General features: G+C 41.8%; 2 protein-coding genes and 1 long non-coding RNA gene across 4 annotated transcripts in view; 1 reads left to right on the forward strand and 2 right to left on the reverse strand.

The window, feature by feature from the left end:
* Positions 1 to 6,016: 6,016 nt before the first annotated feature.
* Positions 6,017 to 9,541, reverse strand: LOC306808457 (TLR adapter interacting with SLC15A4 on the lysosome-like). 2 transcript variants are annotated; one of them, XM_079319069.1, is made up of 3 exons: positions 9,200 to 9,541; positions 7,759 to 7,884; positions 6,017 to 7,574 (listed from the first exon to the last, which is right to left on the reverse strand). In XM_079319069.1, exon 3 carries the CDS (start codon positions 7,527 to 7,529, stop codon positions 6,606 to 6,608), a length of 924 nt encoding a protein of 307 aa, XP_079175195.1. In that variant the 5' UTR covers positions 7,530 to 7,574; positions 7,759 to 7,884; positions 9,200 to 9,541; the 3' UTR covers positions 6,017 to 6,605. The 2 variants fall into 2 exon arrangements, with proteins under 2 accessions (XP_079175195.1, XP_079175194.1); XM_079319068.1 differs by lacking the exon at positions 7,759 to 7,884.
* Positions 9,542 to 13,035: 3,494 nt separating this feature from the next.
* SH3BGRL (SH3 domain binding glutamate rich protein like) overlaps positions 13,036 to 18,153 on the reverse strand; it is a 30,702-nt gene continuing 25,584 nt past the window's right edge. The window contains exons 3-4 of the mRNA XM_079319361.1: positions 17,997 to 18,077; positions 13,036 to 15,107 (exon numbers count right to left, since the gene is read on the reverse strand). Coding sequence (XP_079175487.1) covers positions 15,075 to 15,107; positions 17,997 to 18,077 — 114 coding nt within the window. The 3' untranslated portion in view covers positions 13,036 to 15,074. The remainder of the gene's footprint in view (positions 15,108 to 17,996; positions 18,078 to 18,153) is intronic.
* On the forward strand, positions 15,115 to 17,797 carry LOC306808636. Its single transcript, XR_013776083.1, has 3 exons — positions 15,115 to 15,999; positions 16,112 to 16,185; positions 16,900 to 17,797. It is a non-coding gene; the product is annotated as an uncharacterized lncRNA (long non-coding RNA).

Raw genomic sequence — 18,153 nt, forward strand, 5'->3', positions numbered from 1 at the left:
CACATCATATTTTCCTTTCTGTTGAAATATTGGGTGTTAAACTTAAGAGTTTGAGGATTTGTTTCATTTGGCAGCAAGGAAAAGGAGTTCTGCCAAGCTCACATTCCCCTCCATCCCCAAATGATCCATTTTGTCTTTTGCTATTCTCACCAAAAAAAAAAAAAAAAAAAAAAAAAAAAAAAATGCTCACCTACACTTCCCTCAAGCCAAAACCAAAATGTTGGCATCTTGGAAGGGGGAAGAAACCTTGCAGTGGGAAGTTTCAGCAGCTTTCTGGAAACTGGTTTTGTGGGTAGAATCTATATTTATTTAATAATGACACAAAAAAAAAAAAAAAAAAAAAAAAAAACACAAACAACAGAGCAACAGGGAGGACAATTTTAAAATATGCTCTGTTTTTCAAAGAAAGCTACCTTATAAAATCATTAAGGTTGGAAAATACCTCTAAGACCACCAAGTTTGTTATCTATTAGCTATGAATAAGCCAAAAGCCAAAGACAAAATGGTTTTCCAAAGTTCTATGATAACAGAATTCGTGCTGTTCCTCTGGTAATGGTTATTGATATTATTGATTCACTTTTTCATGTGAGCACCATTTGATCTGATCTTTATGGACAGGCTTTCATTTTTTTCCCTAATGCAATGCTCTTTCCTACATTTTTCAGTCTCCAGGCTGGATTCTGATGCCACAGTTGTGCTGATGAGCACTTTGCTCCTGGTGGAATGAGGAAGACTGGGAGAAGAACAGAGTTATTGTGAGATGTGGTATCAGTGACCAAAATTCAGGCTCCTGCAATAAAAACCATGACATTTCTGCACATTTTTTCTCAGGAAACACCCACCTCCTGACCATGGCAGCCCCATTAGTGCCATGGTAGATGATCCCTGAGGGAGCTCTTGGCTTTCCCCAGGGAAACCCTTCAGTGCTCTGTGCTGACCTCTGGGACAGATATTTGTATTTGGGAGCACACAGGAGATGTTTTAGTGTTACCACCTTTTTTTTTTAAATTTGTTTCTGGCTCTTTTAAGAAGTAATTTTTTTTTTTTAGTTTTTTTTAGCTTACCCTAAAAACCTCCAAGCCACTCATCCCACTTCCCTTTCTGAGAACCCAAGCTATTGTGGATTTTAAGGGAAGGGGAAACCCTGGAAAACCCCAAGGCACCACGTGGGTTCTGTCAGCACATCACGGACCAAGGGGACACCAAAAAATAACTTGGTGCTGCAGGGAGCTGGGGAGCCTCATGTGCACCCAAAACCCAGGCAGGCTGGGGTTTAATAAAACATCAGTCATTCAAAAAAATCCGGGTTTAAGGAGAATTTGAACAAAATTGCACTGAGCAGTTGGAATGTTGATAAAAGAAAATATCTCAGCAGAGGTGTGAGCACATTCTGCCTCCTTACTAGTGAGATCTGGGGCATTTAATTCATGGATTTCACCTCAGTGTGGAGATCAGTTCCCATTTATTGGCTGTCCCCAGGACACCACACCCTGGTCCCACACATTGCCAGGAGAAATCCACTTTCCCTTTTCACTGTCAGGAAAAATCCACTTTTTCCCCAAAACTTTGAAGTTTTTTACCTGCTGGACACAGCCTTTAGCTTCTCTTCACAATAGCAGGAGGCTATTTCCAAGGATGTTATATAAAAATATTCAATATATTGTTATATAAAAATACTCAATAAAAGTGTCCCCAAGCCATGTGCCTGTTATCAGTGATGTGTTTGATGGCTGAGCTGGAGCAATGTTTTTGCTTTCTATTCCAGGAAAGTTATTTTATAATCCAACTACTAGGAAAGAGGAAGAAAATTTGGTAGTTTAAAACTTCAAGGCAAGATTTTCAGGAAATTCGCCTCCAGTTCTGTTCCCTATTCCACTATGTTCATAAACCTCACTCATTTGAAACTGAGAACCAACACAGCTTAAAATAATAATAAAAAAAGAAGTGACAGCAGGTCTGGGTGTTCTCTCACTTATCTTTGTTAGCTTTTGTTACCTCTCAAATTAGTAACTTATTATTGAAATATCAACTTTGTACAGTTGAGCAATAAAGGGAATAAATGGTCTGTGGGCCTTAGAAATTGGGCAATGGAAAGCAGAAGTGTGTCATCACTACAGATGGGGAATGAGAACAAAAAACAGCAACACAGCAGATTAAGAAATTGTATTCCTGCACAAAATTAGAAACTTTTTGTGAGGGGGATCCTTGATCCCTAAATAGCAAATCAGAGCCCAGGAAAGCACAACCTCTGTGTCCCAGCACAGGAGTGAGAGCAGGAAATCCCTTCCTGAACCAGCATGGGGAGAAAAAGAGAAAAGATAAAAATATAGGATGACAGATTGGTTTGGCTTGGAAGGGACCTCAAAAATCATCCAGTGCCATCCCTGCCATGGGCAGGGACACCTTCCACTGTCCCAGGCTGCTCCAAACCCCATCCAACCTGGCCTTGGACACTTCCAGAGATCCAGGGGCAGCCACAGCTGCTCTGGGCACCCTGTGCCAGGGTTTTACCACCCTCACAGCCAGGAATCCTTCCCAATATCCCAGCTAACCCTGTCCTCTGGCATGGGAAGCCATTCCCCCTTGTCCTTGTCCCTCTCCATCTCTCTTGGAGTCCCTGCAGGATCTGGAAGGGGCTCTGAGCTCTCTCCAGAGGCCCCAGTCTCTCCCAGCCTGGCTCTGTAATAGAATTGACATTCCAGAGAGTTCCACAGAGCTCACACTTCAGCTTTACCCAACCAGAGCTACATTTAGGAAAGATGCTGTTCCCACTTACCCTTAAGGAGGAGCAGCAGTGGTGGGTCACACAAAACCCCTGCAAGTCTCAGCTCTTCTCCTGGGGCTGGTTTTAGTCCCAGCTCCTCAGGGTCCTGCAGTTTCCCCTCTCCAGGAGCAGCTCCTCAGCTCCTGGCTCACCTTTCTTTCACAAAAACCACCAAACAAAGCTCCAAGAAAAGTGGTGAGAAGCCACATTGTCCCCAAGGCATTGCAGTTTAAAATGCTGAAAAAATAGCAACAAATTTTCCCCACGAAAGGAGCACCCAGAGGAAAACAAAGCCTTGATGGACACAGACCACACAGGATTCCCAACACTTTTTGTACAACTTTCAATAATTCAGCTCCATGCACAAACCTCCCCCAGTACATCAAATATTCCTTCAGATTTTTTGCTTTCCCAAAGGCACAGCCCACAAGTGAAGGGGAATTTCCACAACCCCTACATGGAATAGATGGAGATGGAAAGTTTTCAATCTCCTGGGATTCACAACTCCATACTAAACCCTTCTTTTTCCCTCCAGAAATCCAGGATGGTGGATGTAGGATGGGAAGGTTCGTTAGCACCTGAACACTCATTTACCACTTACTCACTGACCCTCACAAGTGATTTATATTCCCAACAGATTTATGGGATTATCACAAGTAAATTAGCTCAAAGGAAAAGCAGGTGAGGATTAAGTGGTGAGGATATTCTGCTAAAGAAAAGAAACTTAGATTAATTACATTCAAATATCTGAATTCTTGAAATCTGTACGTAAAATGGGAGCAAAACAGAGAGAAAAAAAAAAAGCTTTGCCATGCAAAAGCAAGAAAGAGGAAGAGCAAGAAAGAACACTCTGCTAAAAAGTAGATTTCAGCCTATTAAAGCAGATTAATATTTTATATTTTGGGTGAAAAAATAAGCCACTCGGATTTAGTTTCATTTGTTTAACAAGCAAATGGCTTTTTCCTGATTAAAAGAGAGATGAATGAAAACTACAGGTATTTAATGTTTGAGTTTTTTCTGATTGTTAGTCAGAATTTTTAGTCCCAAAGGGAAGGGTTTGGCCTTACAGGTTTTAAGTCCTTCTTGATTTTAACTGGAATAGAGCATTAATTGATGGAAGTTGTTGTTCTGCACACCTGGGCATCCTTTTTATGGGAAAAGAGAAAGATGGACTTTAAGACTTCATTGCAAAATGGTTGTAAAGCTCTGGAAATCCTGACCTGGAAGGTACTAAAGGAAACCACCACTAGGTATCACCATTTGACTATGCAATAAATCTCAGAAAAACTGTTAATGTGTAAAAATCCTAATTATCCTCCAGGCAGATGAAGTCATTGTCCAGAGGGGTTTAATTCCCACAACTGGGGCAGGCTGGGAAACATCCTGACTACAGGATTAATTGGGAAAATTTAACAGAGTCCAGTTTTCTACAGGGTCTGGGTCTCAGGACCTGGTGAATATTCCTCTGTGGGAACACAGAATGAGAGCTGGATAGGAAGGTAAAAATTCCCTGCCAGCATTTCTCCTCCAACACCAGATTTTTCTGGCATGTGGATAAAAATCAACTCCAGGCAGGATCTGGCTGTGGTCTGCCCTGTAAAATATGGCACTGCTTTCCTTTGTAATGAAATCCAGCTGCTGCCCTTCAGCAGGCTGGAAAAGCACCTTTCCAGGGATTTTCCCCATGGAATTTGAGTTCACTGAGGCATTTTTCCTTCTAGAGAAAATGGGCACAGCTCCAGTGCAGCTGATGGAGTTTTACTCAAACTCATAATGGGACTTAGCATCTTCCAAGTATAAATAAATCCAAAGCAGGTCATGGTATGCAACATGTCAATTAAAATACAATTGAATTAAAATAGTATTTAAGTTAGTAATGAATGTATTTGTCTCATCTTTTTAGAAATTAACAGTTTTTGCCCCTAAAATTCTGCAACAACATGTTTCTTCCTACAGAGAGAAATTAATTTTGAGAAGTTACTTAAATTGTGGATTAAACCAGTACAACAAATGCTGGGGGAAAAGCACATGGACAGTATTTTTCCATGGGCAAAACTACATAAAACCAATAACAAAATACAATGTTATTTTACATTAACAATGTGCATTTACCTGCACCTCCATTTGTGCTGTGAAAACACATGTCATTGGGGTGGCCTAAATCACCTATTTTCCTCAAAACACTGCTGTTATGTGGTTTTATTTTCATTCCAGCTAAAATTGTCCACATGTTTAATAAAAATAATTTAAAAACAAGCTCTGAAACCAGTCCTGAGAAGGGATGGGATGAACACAGCTTCCTCAAGTTTTGCTGAACTCTGATTATTTATGGCTCATTATTTATGGCTCATTATTTATGTTTTCTCCTCTGCCACTCCATTTGTGTCCCGGGGATGGAGCAGCAGGTCCAGCAGGGATTGCCCCATTGCTGATCCATTGATTTGGATCCCTGGGGCTGAGGTGAGCAGCAGAGCAGAGAGGGGCTCCTCCAACACATTCCTCCCAGAAAACCAGCAGAGTCTGGAGCTCAGGTTTAACCTCTGACTTCCTCATTTCCTGAGGAAGAACCTCGTGCAATTAACTTCTTTCCAGACTTTGGCTTGGACTATAAATAGATCCCAGGGGGAAGCAAGGGCTGGGGCAGGGCAGCACAAATGGCACAGAGCATTCTTGCTATGGATAATTGCAAAAACCCTTTGGCTGCTGCTGCCCTCTGGAATATTCCCCCTCTCACCCTCGGTTAAACTGTTCTCTGTACCTCCACCAAGGAAATCTGGAGAGCTCTGCCCACCCTGGGCTCCTCTGGAATTTAATGAACTCATTTGGCCTCTTCCAAAGGACTCCTGATTTGATTTTGAATGCTGAGAAGGAGATTAATAAGACACACATGGAATTAGGGCAATGCATAGGGAAGCAAATCATCCTTTTCCTCTCGTGCTCCTGGAAAGCAAAAATGAGATTCAGTCCTGTTTATATTCCTTGCACCAAGGTCAGTGGGAATTTTGGATCAGGCAATGACCAGTGAGGTCTTGGATGTGTATGAGTCTGATTTATTAATTGACTTTCTTATCAGGAATTATCTTTCCCTGTTATTTTAATGAGAAAAGTCCATTGCCCACTCAGATCACTTTTCCCTCAGGAGCAGCTTCTTCTCAATCCTGCTGATATTTTCTTTGAGTTCAGAGATGTTTTTATGAAATATCCAAGAAAAAAAGATGCAAACAAACAAAAAACCAACCAAGCAGAAAACTTTATTAGAAAAAAAACTTCTGCAAAGCAGGTAACAGTCCAATTAATCTATCATTTTATAGTGGTGACATAATGAATAATTTCCAGCTGAAATATTTGCTGAGAAGCAAGAGCAAGGGGAGAAAATGTGTTTGAGAGCTAAACAACAGTATTTCCACACAAAAAATCTGCATTTAGATTTCCAAATGAAGATGCAGGAATCTTGCACTATTTTTTCAGGAATGCTGCAGACATCTTTGCATGATGGCTTTGCAGATAATTTATGGTTTTTTGTGTGGATGTGGCACTTGAGGACATGATTTAGTGGTGCTGGTTGGACTTGATCTTAGTGGTCATTTCCAACTTTAACAGTTCTATGATTCTCTATATATTATAAATACATGATTAACCAGTATTTTGGAGATTAATTTCAAATTCTCCATTAGAAAACAGAAAACAGTGACCTTCACTTCCCCTGCTACCAAAGGGGTTTAAGACTTAAGACATTAATTAGATCAAGTGTAGTGTGCAAATGTTTCCATTTCCCCACCTAATGCTTAGAGTGAAACATTTGTACCCGAATCCCATCCCTCTGCTGAGCTGAGCAGCTCAGTCAGGATGTGAATTCCATCCTGCAGCTCCATTTTGCAGGCACTGTGTTGGAGATTTGGAGGTTTGGGGTGCTGAACTCGGAGCTGTTCCTGTTGGGAGCGTTGCGGGAGCTGAACAAAGCCAACGAGTGCAAGAGGGCTCCTCTGGCTTTGGAGGTTTCTATGTTCTGCTCCTGGGAGATCTGAACACTGATCTGGTCCACGCTGTTCCTTATCCAGCTGCAGGTGAGGAGGTTTGTTATGGAGCCACATCTGGCCAGGCTTTCTTCAAAAAACTGTTTGTAGAGCTCTGCCACCTTGGTTTCCATGTACTTGTTGAGCATGGAGTTGGAAAGTGGCTCCTCATCCAGCACGAGGCTCCTTTCTCCAGCTTCATCTGCAGGCAGGGACATCCCACTGGGCTTTCTGGGATGCTCACAGGGAGGGGAGTGGCCCGGGGGGATGTCAATGGAGAGCAGGACGGGGCCGTCGGGGGGGTCATCGCACACACGGTCCAGGACACAGCCCGAGTCACACGTGTGGCCCCCCACGCGGTCCCCCCCGATCTGCAGGTCAGGGTAGTTCTGGTAAATGCTGTTGCATGGCCAGGATCTGTACAAATCCACCTGGTCCAGGCTTCCCCCTCTCCTGGGGATATGCAGAGCTGGGGATGCAGTTCCTTTACCCAGCGTTTCCTGATCTTTTGCAGGTTCCTTTTCCATGGATCCCCACCCGGGGCTGCTCCCGGCTCCCACTTTGCTGCTCCTGGCACAGAGCTCCTCCTGCTTCTCACATCCATCGGCAAAGCCTTCAATTTTTGGGAAGTCTACAAGTTTCTGTCTCCAGATTCCCTCTTGAGCCTTTTGGGATGCAGGAGATTTGCAAGGCTTATCTTGATGACAGCTTTCTTTATAGATGAGGCTCGTTAGGATTCCTTCTGCCAGCATGGTGACAAGTGTGAGCAGCAGGGATCACCAGAATTCCATGGGGCCCTGGGACAGGAAGAAAAACACAATATAACAACAACTATTATAGAATAATTACATTATTATTAATATTGTTGTTGTTGTTATCATTACTAATGAACAGTGCACTTCTCACAAATACAGTGATTTTTCTTTCTTGCTCAAGCATTTATTTTTAGCAAAAATTAAACTCCATGCTTTTCCTCTTTACCATGTCCACAGAAATCATTCTGGAGATACAGGAAGGGCTTTAATGAGCTGCTTCATCTGTAACATTCCTTCTGCTCCCAGGTCTCTTCTGCATCGTGGCTACTTGAGACAGATTGTACTTTATAAGCTGTAAAAATAATCAAAATCATTTTACTTGTCTGTATCAATACCATCAGTAATTAATCAATGTTTTCTATTACAAGACAACCATTTCCAAGAGCTAAAGAGGTGATACAGAAAGGAAATAAAGACCATATTAATTTTTAGAGGTATTTCTGACTTGAGCACTCCTGTGAAGTGCCAAGGAGCTTCAAAAGAAAATGACAGTTCAGCAAATATAATAAAACTGTATTCAAAATGCAGATCCAATGTGTTCAAAGTCCCTCTTAATGATGAACTTAAAAGATAAATAGTTAATTTGCCTTCCCCAATAGTGATAATAGTGAAGAGATAAGTGTCTCAAAATAATTTACTACATTTAATGATTCCTTATCATTCCTTTCCAATTTACTTAGTGTTAAAATCAATGGAGATCTTCACTTTAAGAGTCTGACCTGAACCACGGCTCTTAGTGAGGAATGGGAAATGTGAACATAAAAAAATCATTCAGTTCTTCAAACATCCTTTAAATCTCTGAATAACTGCACACCCAAAGTGTGCTTGTGGCTCAACACTTTTCACCAACCCCCTGCACCCTGGTATATTTGAAATTCCCTACATTGGGTCACTTTTCAATCTCAGTGCTCCTTCCAGAAGATATTCTAAAACTTCAGTTATCTGAGAAATGGAAATTTGCACCTTTCCCCCAAAATTTACACACTGATAGAGCACAAATTTTTGTTTAAATTTTATCTTATTTTTGTGGAGTTCTTTATTTTTGTGGCACAGTTCCCTCCCTGAAGCTGAAAGGAACACTGGAATTTCGAGGCCAAAGGAGGCAGGAAAGGCAGCAGACCTGGTAATCTACAGTCACTTACATATACAAAAAACAGGGCAACACTTTCATAAGCAATTAATTTCCAAAGTAAAAAAATTGGCTGTCTAAATCTTGGTAAAGATCCATGGAATTTGGACTGCTCTGTGTCTTGTAGGATATGGATAACCAGGTCTGTAGGACCTCAGGGTATCCAGTTCCTTACCTGCTGATAAATTTTGGGTTATTGCATTGAAAAGTGCTCAGGAAGAGCTAAAATATGGTAATCTTCGAAAAATAAAATAAATAAAATAAAATTTAAAAATAAAATAAAATAAAATTTAAAAATAAAATAAAATAAAATAAAATAAAATAAAATAAAATAAAATAAAATAAAATAAAATAAAATAAAATAAAATAAAATTAAATTAAATTAAATTAAATTAAATTAAATTAAATTAAAAAAAAAATACTTGCTTCTATGTTCTGGAACAAAGCAGAAGAAAAAGGCACAAAAACCCCAACTTACCAAGCCCAGTCAGGTCCAAGGCAGATTTCCCTGAGCTCAGAGCTCTCCAGCTCCAGCAGCAGGAGGGGGAGATGGTTCCACAGCCTTTCCAGCCTTTCCTCACTGCTGTCTGTGCAGAAAAGCCTGACGCACTCATGATGCAGTTCCCCAGGGCTGTAACTCGTAAAACAGAAGTGATCCCGCTGGGAAGAGCATGGGTTCTGAACACAGAGAGAGGGCAGGTCTGAAAGAGGATGCTGGAAAATGAATTGAGATGTTTCTGGCCACAGTGCGACGCCGAGGAGCTGCTGAGAGCCAGAGCAGGGCCCGGGAAGGAGCAGAGGGTCAGGGCTGTGCTGGGCAGTGAAACCAAATTCCACCAACACTTCCACTGCCTGGAGCTGGGGGCTGCTCAGCTGACTTGTGGAGTTACACCACTTCCCCTCTGGAAACACGAAGCTAAATTTAGAGTCTTGTGATGTGCCACTGATGGGAAAGAAGTTGGCAACTTCCTTTCACCCGGATTTTGATGAAATACCCGGCGTGTGTGACATGCAAACAGGACAGTGTGCCAGTCTGAAAGCAGCTCGGCAAAATCCCATTGCTCACTGACCAAACCTGCTCTTTAGGGGTGCAAAAATTACTTCTGGTGCCCCCATGGTGGTTTTTGGTGTCCCATTCAAGCTGAAGCCAAGCTCATGCACTGAGCCACCCTCCCCTCAGCCAGCCCACAGAGAGTCTCAAGAGTTTCCTGTTGTTTTCTAAATTTCCTTTTTCTCAGAAGAAAAAAAAACCCCAATGAAGCAGAAGCCGAGTCTCCTCTAAGCACAAGACAAAAGATTCTAAAAAGACACTGATTAATGACAGGAGCAAGATAAATTATCATCCAGTGCCATGGGCAGGGACACCTTCCAATATCCTTGTCCAACCTGGCCTTGGACAATTCCAGGGATCCAGGGGCAGCCACAGCTTCTCTGGACACCCTCATAGAGAAGAAATTTTTTCCTAATATCCAATCTAACCCTGTCCCCTGTCAGTGGGAAATCATGTTGCGCCTTAGAAATTAGGTTTGGTGTAATTCTGGTCACAAAGGTTCAATGAAAAAATTACCTCTCGTCCCTCCTTTTCTCCTGTATTTCATGAAAAATTTCAGGTTTTATGGAGGCAAAACGAAAGCTATATTTACTCCCAGCGAATTTATACAGAACTCATTTAATATTTAAAAGCTGTTCAAAATTACCTGATTTTTAATCACCTTAAATAAGCGATTTCTGCACAGAATCCAGCAGAGTCACTGCCCACAGTCTTGGTGGGCAGGGACCAGGGTGGATCAAATTTTGAGTAGTTTTAAACCTCATCAAACTTGCAATTAGTGCCAGCTGCAGCTGGGATTTTTGTGCAGCTGTCTCAACAAAACACAAAAGTAACAGAGAGAGGGAGAGGAAGAAATCAAGTCAGGTAATTTGTGTGGAGTGATTAAAAGCAAATCAACTCCATTTCATAGCCAGCAACTTGATCTATGGAAGGTGTCCCTGCCCATGGTGGGGGAAATGAAATGAGCTTTAAAATCCCTTTAAAAACCCAAACCAGTCTGGGATTGAGGTCTTAAATGCACTAATATCCAAGGAAATCAATGTATTATCCCACTAAGATCAGCAAAAAGAAATCCCCTTTTATTTACAAAAATAAAATGAGATGCAAGCACATTTATTTCAGAAGCTGAGCACAGACTGCAGGTAAGAGAAACAGCAAGGCAAGGATGTCAGAATTTAGAAGTGAATAAATATTGAAGAAAAATGAAAAATTACTCTTATAGTATCATCCATATATGGAGAAAACAAATGCTGCCATACTGAATGATATTATACGAACTATAGCTGCATGTAAACTAAATCCCTTCTTTCAGCACAAGCTGTGTATTTTGCACGCACATAAACATGAAACAGATATTGAGTGGATTGAAAGCTTTATGTTGGAGGTTTTTTCCTAAGCACAGCGGTTGCGGGCGCTTTATTTCCGATTCCAGAAGGAATTTCACACTCACACCACCCCCACCTCAGGAACGCCCCACGCACAGCCCCGCCGCGCCCGGCTTAAGTAGGGGGTGGGCGGGATTTTGCGATGATTGACAGATGTACTGTCCAATGGGAATGCAGAACGGGATCGCCTCAGCCACTGATTGGTCGCTGGTTGCCGCAGCAACGGCGCGCGGCAGAGGCGCGGCGGGGCCCGGCGCCATTGCGGCCCCTCACACCGGGCGGGCGGGACTCGGGCAGCTCTGGCTATAAAATGTGTGTATGATCCCCTTCGCTCCGTGTAAACACAAAATAACCTAAGCTGCGTGCTGCCGAAGGGCTCGGGAAAGAACGGCGGCCACGTGGCAATTACAGTGCTGCTTTCCTTTATTAAGGATTTGGAAATACTAAGCGAATTAAAAATGAATAAATGGCCAAATTCCTGATGTTATATTCAATAAACCAACCTGTGAGGCTATAAGGAATTATAGTATATAAGAACTGCATTTTGCTACATTGTGTATGTGTATCAACATTTATAAATATATATATGCAATAATATACATAATTGCATATACATTTAATATACATTAGTTCCTATATATTCATGTTACAAGAAATACAGGGCCAAGTCATACTTTATTAATGCAACACACATATTTTCTACTAAATATATGTGTTTTTCACTAAACATACATATTTTGCATATTCAGTACTTACCATTATGCTTACCTGTAGTAATCCAGCAATTTCTGCTTTATGACCTCCACTTTTAAAATCTTCTTGCATTTTTAATTCAGTCCAAAATATTTAATAATAAACTTCATAACTGTCATAAAGAACCTTTCAATCTAAAACATTCTACCAAGATCACAGAACATGGATAAATCCCAGAATATTTCTGCAGGAAATTCAGTAAAAGGTAAAGATTTGGGAATGATTTATTTGTTCTGCAGGATTAGGATTTGAGCAATCTGGTCTAGGGAAAAGTTGTCACACATTGCATGCACGTGTGTAGCTTGGTTTTTAAAGATTTTGGGAAACTATTTTCATTGAGCTTTACCTTAATGAGTAACAACTGGGTTTTAAAGACCTTTTAAATAAAAAAACCAAGGTAAGGGTTGTTTTTTTTGAGTTGCACAAGCAGAGTGGACACACAGGGGATTTAATAAAAGTTCGAAATGGCATCCTGTGCCTCGTGGTGCTTGGCTGTGCTGATCTGGAAAATGTACCAACCACTCTTAAAAAGGTCAGGTTTTTTGTTTCCTCCAGAATTGTGAACTGAAATTTGCAATTTGGGCAAAAATCCAGGTCAGAGGCAGAGGATGCAATTTCTGTAACTCCACAGATCTTCTGGTGGTGCAGGACCCAGCAAACAGGGAAGGTGTAAGTGAAGTTTTAGCTTAAAATTTATCCTGCACTGCCCTGTGGCTACACAAATAGGAAACAGCACAGCTCCCTGCTGTGAGCAGCATAAAGCTAATTAATTACAGTTTGTAAATGAGCAGGGGAGGGGTGGGTGAGCTCTGAGTGTCCCAGCCACTTCCAACCTGTCCCTGCCCTGGGGAATGAGTGGGAAAGCAGAATAATGAGGGAAATAACCCAAACCTTGACACACTATTTTGGGTAGGTGTATCCTAAATTAAATCCCATTTAGTAATTAAATCCCATTAGCTGCAACAGGTGAGAGATCCAAAACAGCAGACTCCATTTGCATCAGCAGATCCCTGATGTTCACCTTGTATAAATCCTGAACTTTTAAAAAGCAGTATTTTCATCTGAAAATTTCACTTCTTTCAGCTTCAAACTTCAAACTGTGGACAAAACATGCCAAACAAGTCATGGAGTGAGAAAGTGTTCTAAAACAACTTTATTGGAATGATACAGGAATGGTTAACATACAGGTTAAATCCTCAATGCCTGCTTTCTACATAGGAAAAAAAATTAAGAAAGAAAAGAACAAATTCAGTTCTTGCACCCATGGAAACAGAAAACCAGCACAGAGGTAACAGATTCCTGGCACTCCTAAAGTCATGCAAGAGATCTGCATCAAACAAAACTCAAGTTTTACACACACAACACAAAGAGATTTTCGGTATTTTCAGTTTGTGTCGGTGCCTTGTTCCCCAGACAAAGGAATAATTCAGCCTGGCTCACCAGAGCTGCCTTAGGAATGCTGATACAGTTTGAATGCTCCCATATGGCAAAGGGGGGACAGATGAGGGCAGTGACTTTGCTTTCTTAAACTTGGCAATTTTCTTGACCGTTGAGACAGGAATTGACCTCGTTTCAGAATGTTTTGGGTCGCTGAACTGACAGAATTTGGCAGCGGCTTTTAATTACAGCGTCTCCAAAATAATGGCTGTAATTCACCAGACTTGCACAGGAAGCACAGCAAACTGGTGTGGGTACAGAGACTTGTGTGTCAAATCCCACTTTTCTCACCACACTTCACTTAGTATTCTACAGTTCCCCAAAACTTGAGCAGGAATTTAGTCACATAGAAAGATTTGGCCAATATTAAGAAAGAAAAAAACCTCGTTCAGAAAGATTAAATCATAGTGTACAACAAAAATCTGATGCTGGATTTAAAACATAACCAAACTTCCATTCCCAAAAGGTCTTAAATTTCACAGAACTGCAGTAATTCCTGACAAAAGCTGTTAATAAAAAAGCACAACTGTGTGTGTGTCAATCTTTAAGGTAAGGCAGCATCCATCCATCCCTCTGTCTCATGATGCTTTTGTAAGCACAAACTTCCAACTCCTTCCCAAGCTCCCAAAGTGATAAATCAGGAATTCAAATATGGCCAGGAACTACAGGTTCCCTCATGAGCACTGGGAGAACACACAGGTTAATATTGCACGTGGTAAATTCACCCACAAGAGACACTGAGAGATTTGCAATTCCTGTAATAGCTCTATGATATGGAAATAAGAATGGAAGTTTTTAAACCTTGAAAAAAAAAAAAAAAAGTCTTGCTTAATAACAATAACTTTTGCTATTCAAACATTTATTTTTTCATTTGAAAAAAATACTATATGAACCTACTTGAACATGCAGTGAGATGTTTAATGCTCTAAGCAGTGTGAACTGGTATTTTTGTAGAGAAATACATTAAAGGCTTTCACCCTTACACAGGTAAGGAAAGGCCATTTCTGGCTGTTTTGGCTTGTTTGCAACATTTGAATCTTGCCCCAGATGTGTCATCACTCATGCTTAGGCAGCTGTGAGGGACCTGTGTCCATTGCCCTTCTTGTGCAAAGAGCCCACACAGATCACTTAAATGAGAAATACATGGGGTTTGTTGGGGGTTTTATCACCTGTACAGTGTGTAACAATACAAACCTTAAATATCCATTCTACAGAAGACAAACACAACTCTCCAAAGTGACTACAATGGTTAAACTACACAGTACCACCTACAAATTCATCTGAAACCAGGAAAGACATTGAAAATTTACTGTGTAACTCAGTAATTTTTTTGAGGCAACTCAGGCACTAAATTAGTATCTGACAAGGTTTTAGATGCTGTTTTTCATAGTTTAAATAGTTGGATCTCTAGGTAAAACCCATCTGCATTTTTAGTACTAAAATAGTTTCTTTAAGTTTACACAAAATGGACGAATTGCCAGGACAGTTTAAACTAAATGTAACTCATTCATGTCTGATTGCTTCAGCTTCCATCAGAGCCCACTCCTGCTCCCTACCCTGAAATTCCCATTTCCATCCTGTGTTCAATTTGTGTTATGGACAGTGAATGCTGCAAGCACCAATCAAATGTTAGAAATCACATCTACATTTCTTGAAGCAGAGACAGTTGGACTATTTTATAAAAAGCTGTGGAAATTCCCTTTACAGACATTTAAGGCAGTTGAAATTCATGCTTGCTGCTTGGCCAGTGCTTCAGCTTCCTGAAACAGTAAAAGAGAATTACACATAAGTAGTTTCTCAATATCCTTCAGAAGGAACATTATAAAACAATAACCTGCATTTTTATCTTCTTTCAGCCTTTGTAAGGTGATCACAAATGGGAACAGAATGACAACAGAAAAAATGCAAAAGAAATTTCCTTTTGGTTTCTCCAAGTGTACTTTTGACTGCAGATTAATTTAATTACCTGCTAGCAGCACCATGACCTACAAGAAGATGAATGAGAGATGAATTCCCAGTGCTTTCAGTGCAGCACCTCAGTGGGAACAGCCTGGTTTATTTGAAAGGACAAAGTTCAACATCTGCTAAGATATGCTGGAGCCATTTGATTTTGTGACTCTGTAGAAACACTCAAGATACCAGATTCAGTATCATTATTACCATGAGCCAGCATTGCTAAACAAACAAAACACATGAGGAGAAATGACTGAGGGGCATTTCCAAGAAATCTGTAGGATGTTTTTAGGAGACCCAGTGGGTGACCCCAGGCTGCAGGGCAGGAAGTCCCACACACATCTCCTGGATCTTGGACGTGGTGGCTCACTCTGGTTTTCCTGGCTAACTGCCCTCATCCTGCCTTTGAACTCAGGCCGTGGGAAGAGCCTGGCTTGGAGCTGCAGTGCTCCTGGCCTGAGCTCTGCTCTGCTGGCCTGTCACGGGTCAGAGAGCAGGGCTGGGATGTCACCAGGGCTGGGATGTCACCAGGGCTCCAATGTCACTGTGCACCCACAGGCCTCGTGCAAGGACATCCAGCCACCCATGGCACAAAAGGCAGGTGAGCAATGAAAGGAAAGGAAGATCAGGAAGAGCTATAAAGCCTGGGAAAAAGCAGTGTGTTTGATATTCTCTAAAAGACAAGTGGTTGTTTGAATGGTAAGAAAAAGGAGAAGGTTCTCTTGGCTTTGTAACAATGCCCTTAACCAGCCCAGGGCACTGCAATGGTGACACCTCACTGACTTGTTTTTGGGGTTTTTTTTAATGCAAGACAAAGTACTTCTCTTCAGAAGAGGAAGTTGGAAGCTGGAGAGGATTCCTGGTATTTCTCTCATGCCCAGGAAGGTTGGTACAAGTAACCTGCTAACCTATTTTCCTTAGAGATAAAACTCCATTTCCTTGGGCATAGGCCTGCAAGTTATCTGGGAGAGACTCAGCTTTCCAGGCTTGACACTCCCTCTTTCATACTTTTCCTTATTTCTCCTGCAAGGCCCCTCAATGAGCATCCTTTCAGTCCTTAAATCCTTAATAAAGAAATAATTAAACATAGCTTTTAACTCACAAAATCCTCTCCCTTTAAAATCCACCCCTATTGCTTGAAGTAGAGATATATTTAAGATAAACTAAAGGCCAACCTTCTCCAGAGTTTGTAGACCCAAAGAACAAACCAAATCTTGTGTTGAGAGTCAAATAACCTCCCAAGTCTCTCCCCATGGCATTGAATGGAGTTTCCTGCCAAGGCTGCTCCCAGCCTCCTGCCATTTTCTGCAGTTGCCTTGTCATTCCCTACATCATTATATCCAAGCTGCACACAGCTATGCTGGAAACATTGATTACACACCTACAAATCTGTGTACCCTCCTCAGCAGCCCACAACTGACTTGACTGGACATCCAAATTATGGAAGGGACTCCCAAAGCCAGCCCCAGAGCAGGATGCAGGGGGTACAAGGTCACTTCTGCAAATGTTATTTACTGTCATCAGCCCAAAACAACATGGAAATTCAGCTGAGTACAGCTATATTCTATTCCTCCTGTATAAAATTCACCTTTTCCTTAGGTGAGGACAGAACTGGAGCATCCCTTAGGACAGAAGCAGAGCTCCTGACAGCCATGCTGCTCCTTCCTGGGAAGCAGTGACGTTCCCAACGTTCCTGAGATAGGTGACCTGATTTGTTGTGGCAGCAGCTGCTCTCTGGTACCACTGCACTTCCCCAGGGAAAGGCACGAGCTCTCCTGCATCCCACAGTGTCAGGATTGCTCCCTGGTTCCTTGGCTCCATCCTGCACACTCTGCTGAGCAGTGCAGTGCAGATGTTCCAAGGAACTTCAGCAGGACTGTGGTGCTGTGAGCAGCTGGTCTGATGCCAGCAGCAGTAATGCTGGGCTGCAGATCCCAGGCTCTGCTCTGTGCAGTTCTGCACGAGGCAGTTTTTCCTCATCACACCATTCCCAGTGGAGCTACTGCTGGAAATCTGGCTCCCAAAACTGCTTCAGTCTGCCCCACAACCTGCAGTGCTCCCTGCTCATGGGTCACCATCCACCTTTAAAATTAGGTCTCTTAGTGATGTGCACAGCACGACCTTTGACTTGTACACGAGTAAAGCTGAAAGGGAGCGGCGTGTTTATCCACTGGAACAGGAAAGCTGGAAGTGACCTGGAGGATCCTGCTGCTGTCAAGTGAAATGCATAAAGCAGGCTTGTCTTATCCTATCAAAATCAAAAAGAGAATTCCAGCCCATTGCATCCGCAAAGCAGCAGCCCAGTTCATAATTGGCAAAGGAAAATAAGCTTTGGATAACAAGCCAGGGGAAAAAATTACTCTAAGCAAGACCATGCTATTTCAGAAACAGTAGCTGTAGGTTCAAGGGATTTTCTAGTAAAAAAATCTCATAAAAAATTCAAATTAATTATTTTTTTTTTTTACTGAATTGAAAACATTCTTTGATTTTAGATAATTTTTTTCAACTAGGTTTCTTATGCATTCTTCAGTGCAAATATTAACCACTCTTTTGAAACCAAAGCCTGAGAGCCTCTGGAGACTGAGTATCTCCCAGGGAGATGGATGGGGCAATGACAGCAGATGTAGCAGATCCTGTTGTGAGCAGAGGAGGAGGAGGTGGAAGCCACAGGCTCAGGTGAGGAGGGTCTCACCTACCTTTGAGCCAGGAGGTGCAGTCAAGCCCAGGAACGCGTACACGGCGTTGTTCTCCCGTGCCTCAAAGAAAGCATTGTAGTCCTTCACCATGGCAGGGGGGAGAGGAATAAAAGACAGAGGAGTGAAGTGTCAGAAATAATCTCAACTCAGTTTGGGG

This window comes from Erithacus rubecula (genome assembly GCF_903797595.1).
Source record: "Erithacus rubecula genome assembly, chromosome: 15".
Classification (NCBI taxonomy): Eukaryota; Metazoa; Chordata; class Aves; order Passeriformes; family Muscicapidae; genus Erithacus; species Erithacus rubecula.

Excerpts from the sequence above, each read along its gene's own strand:
- LOC306808457 (XM_079319068.1), bottom strand. The coding sequence starts at position 7,529 with ATGCTGGCAGAAGGAATCCTAACGAGCCTCATCTATAAAGAAAGCTGT.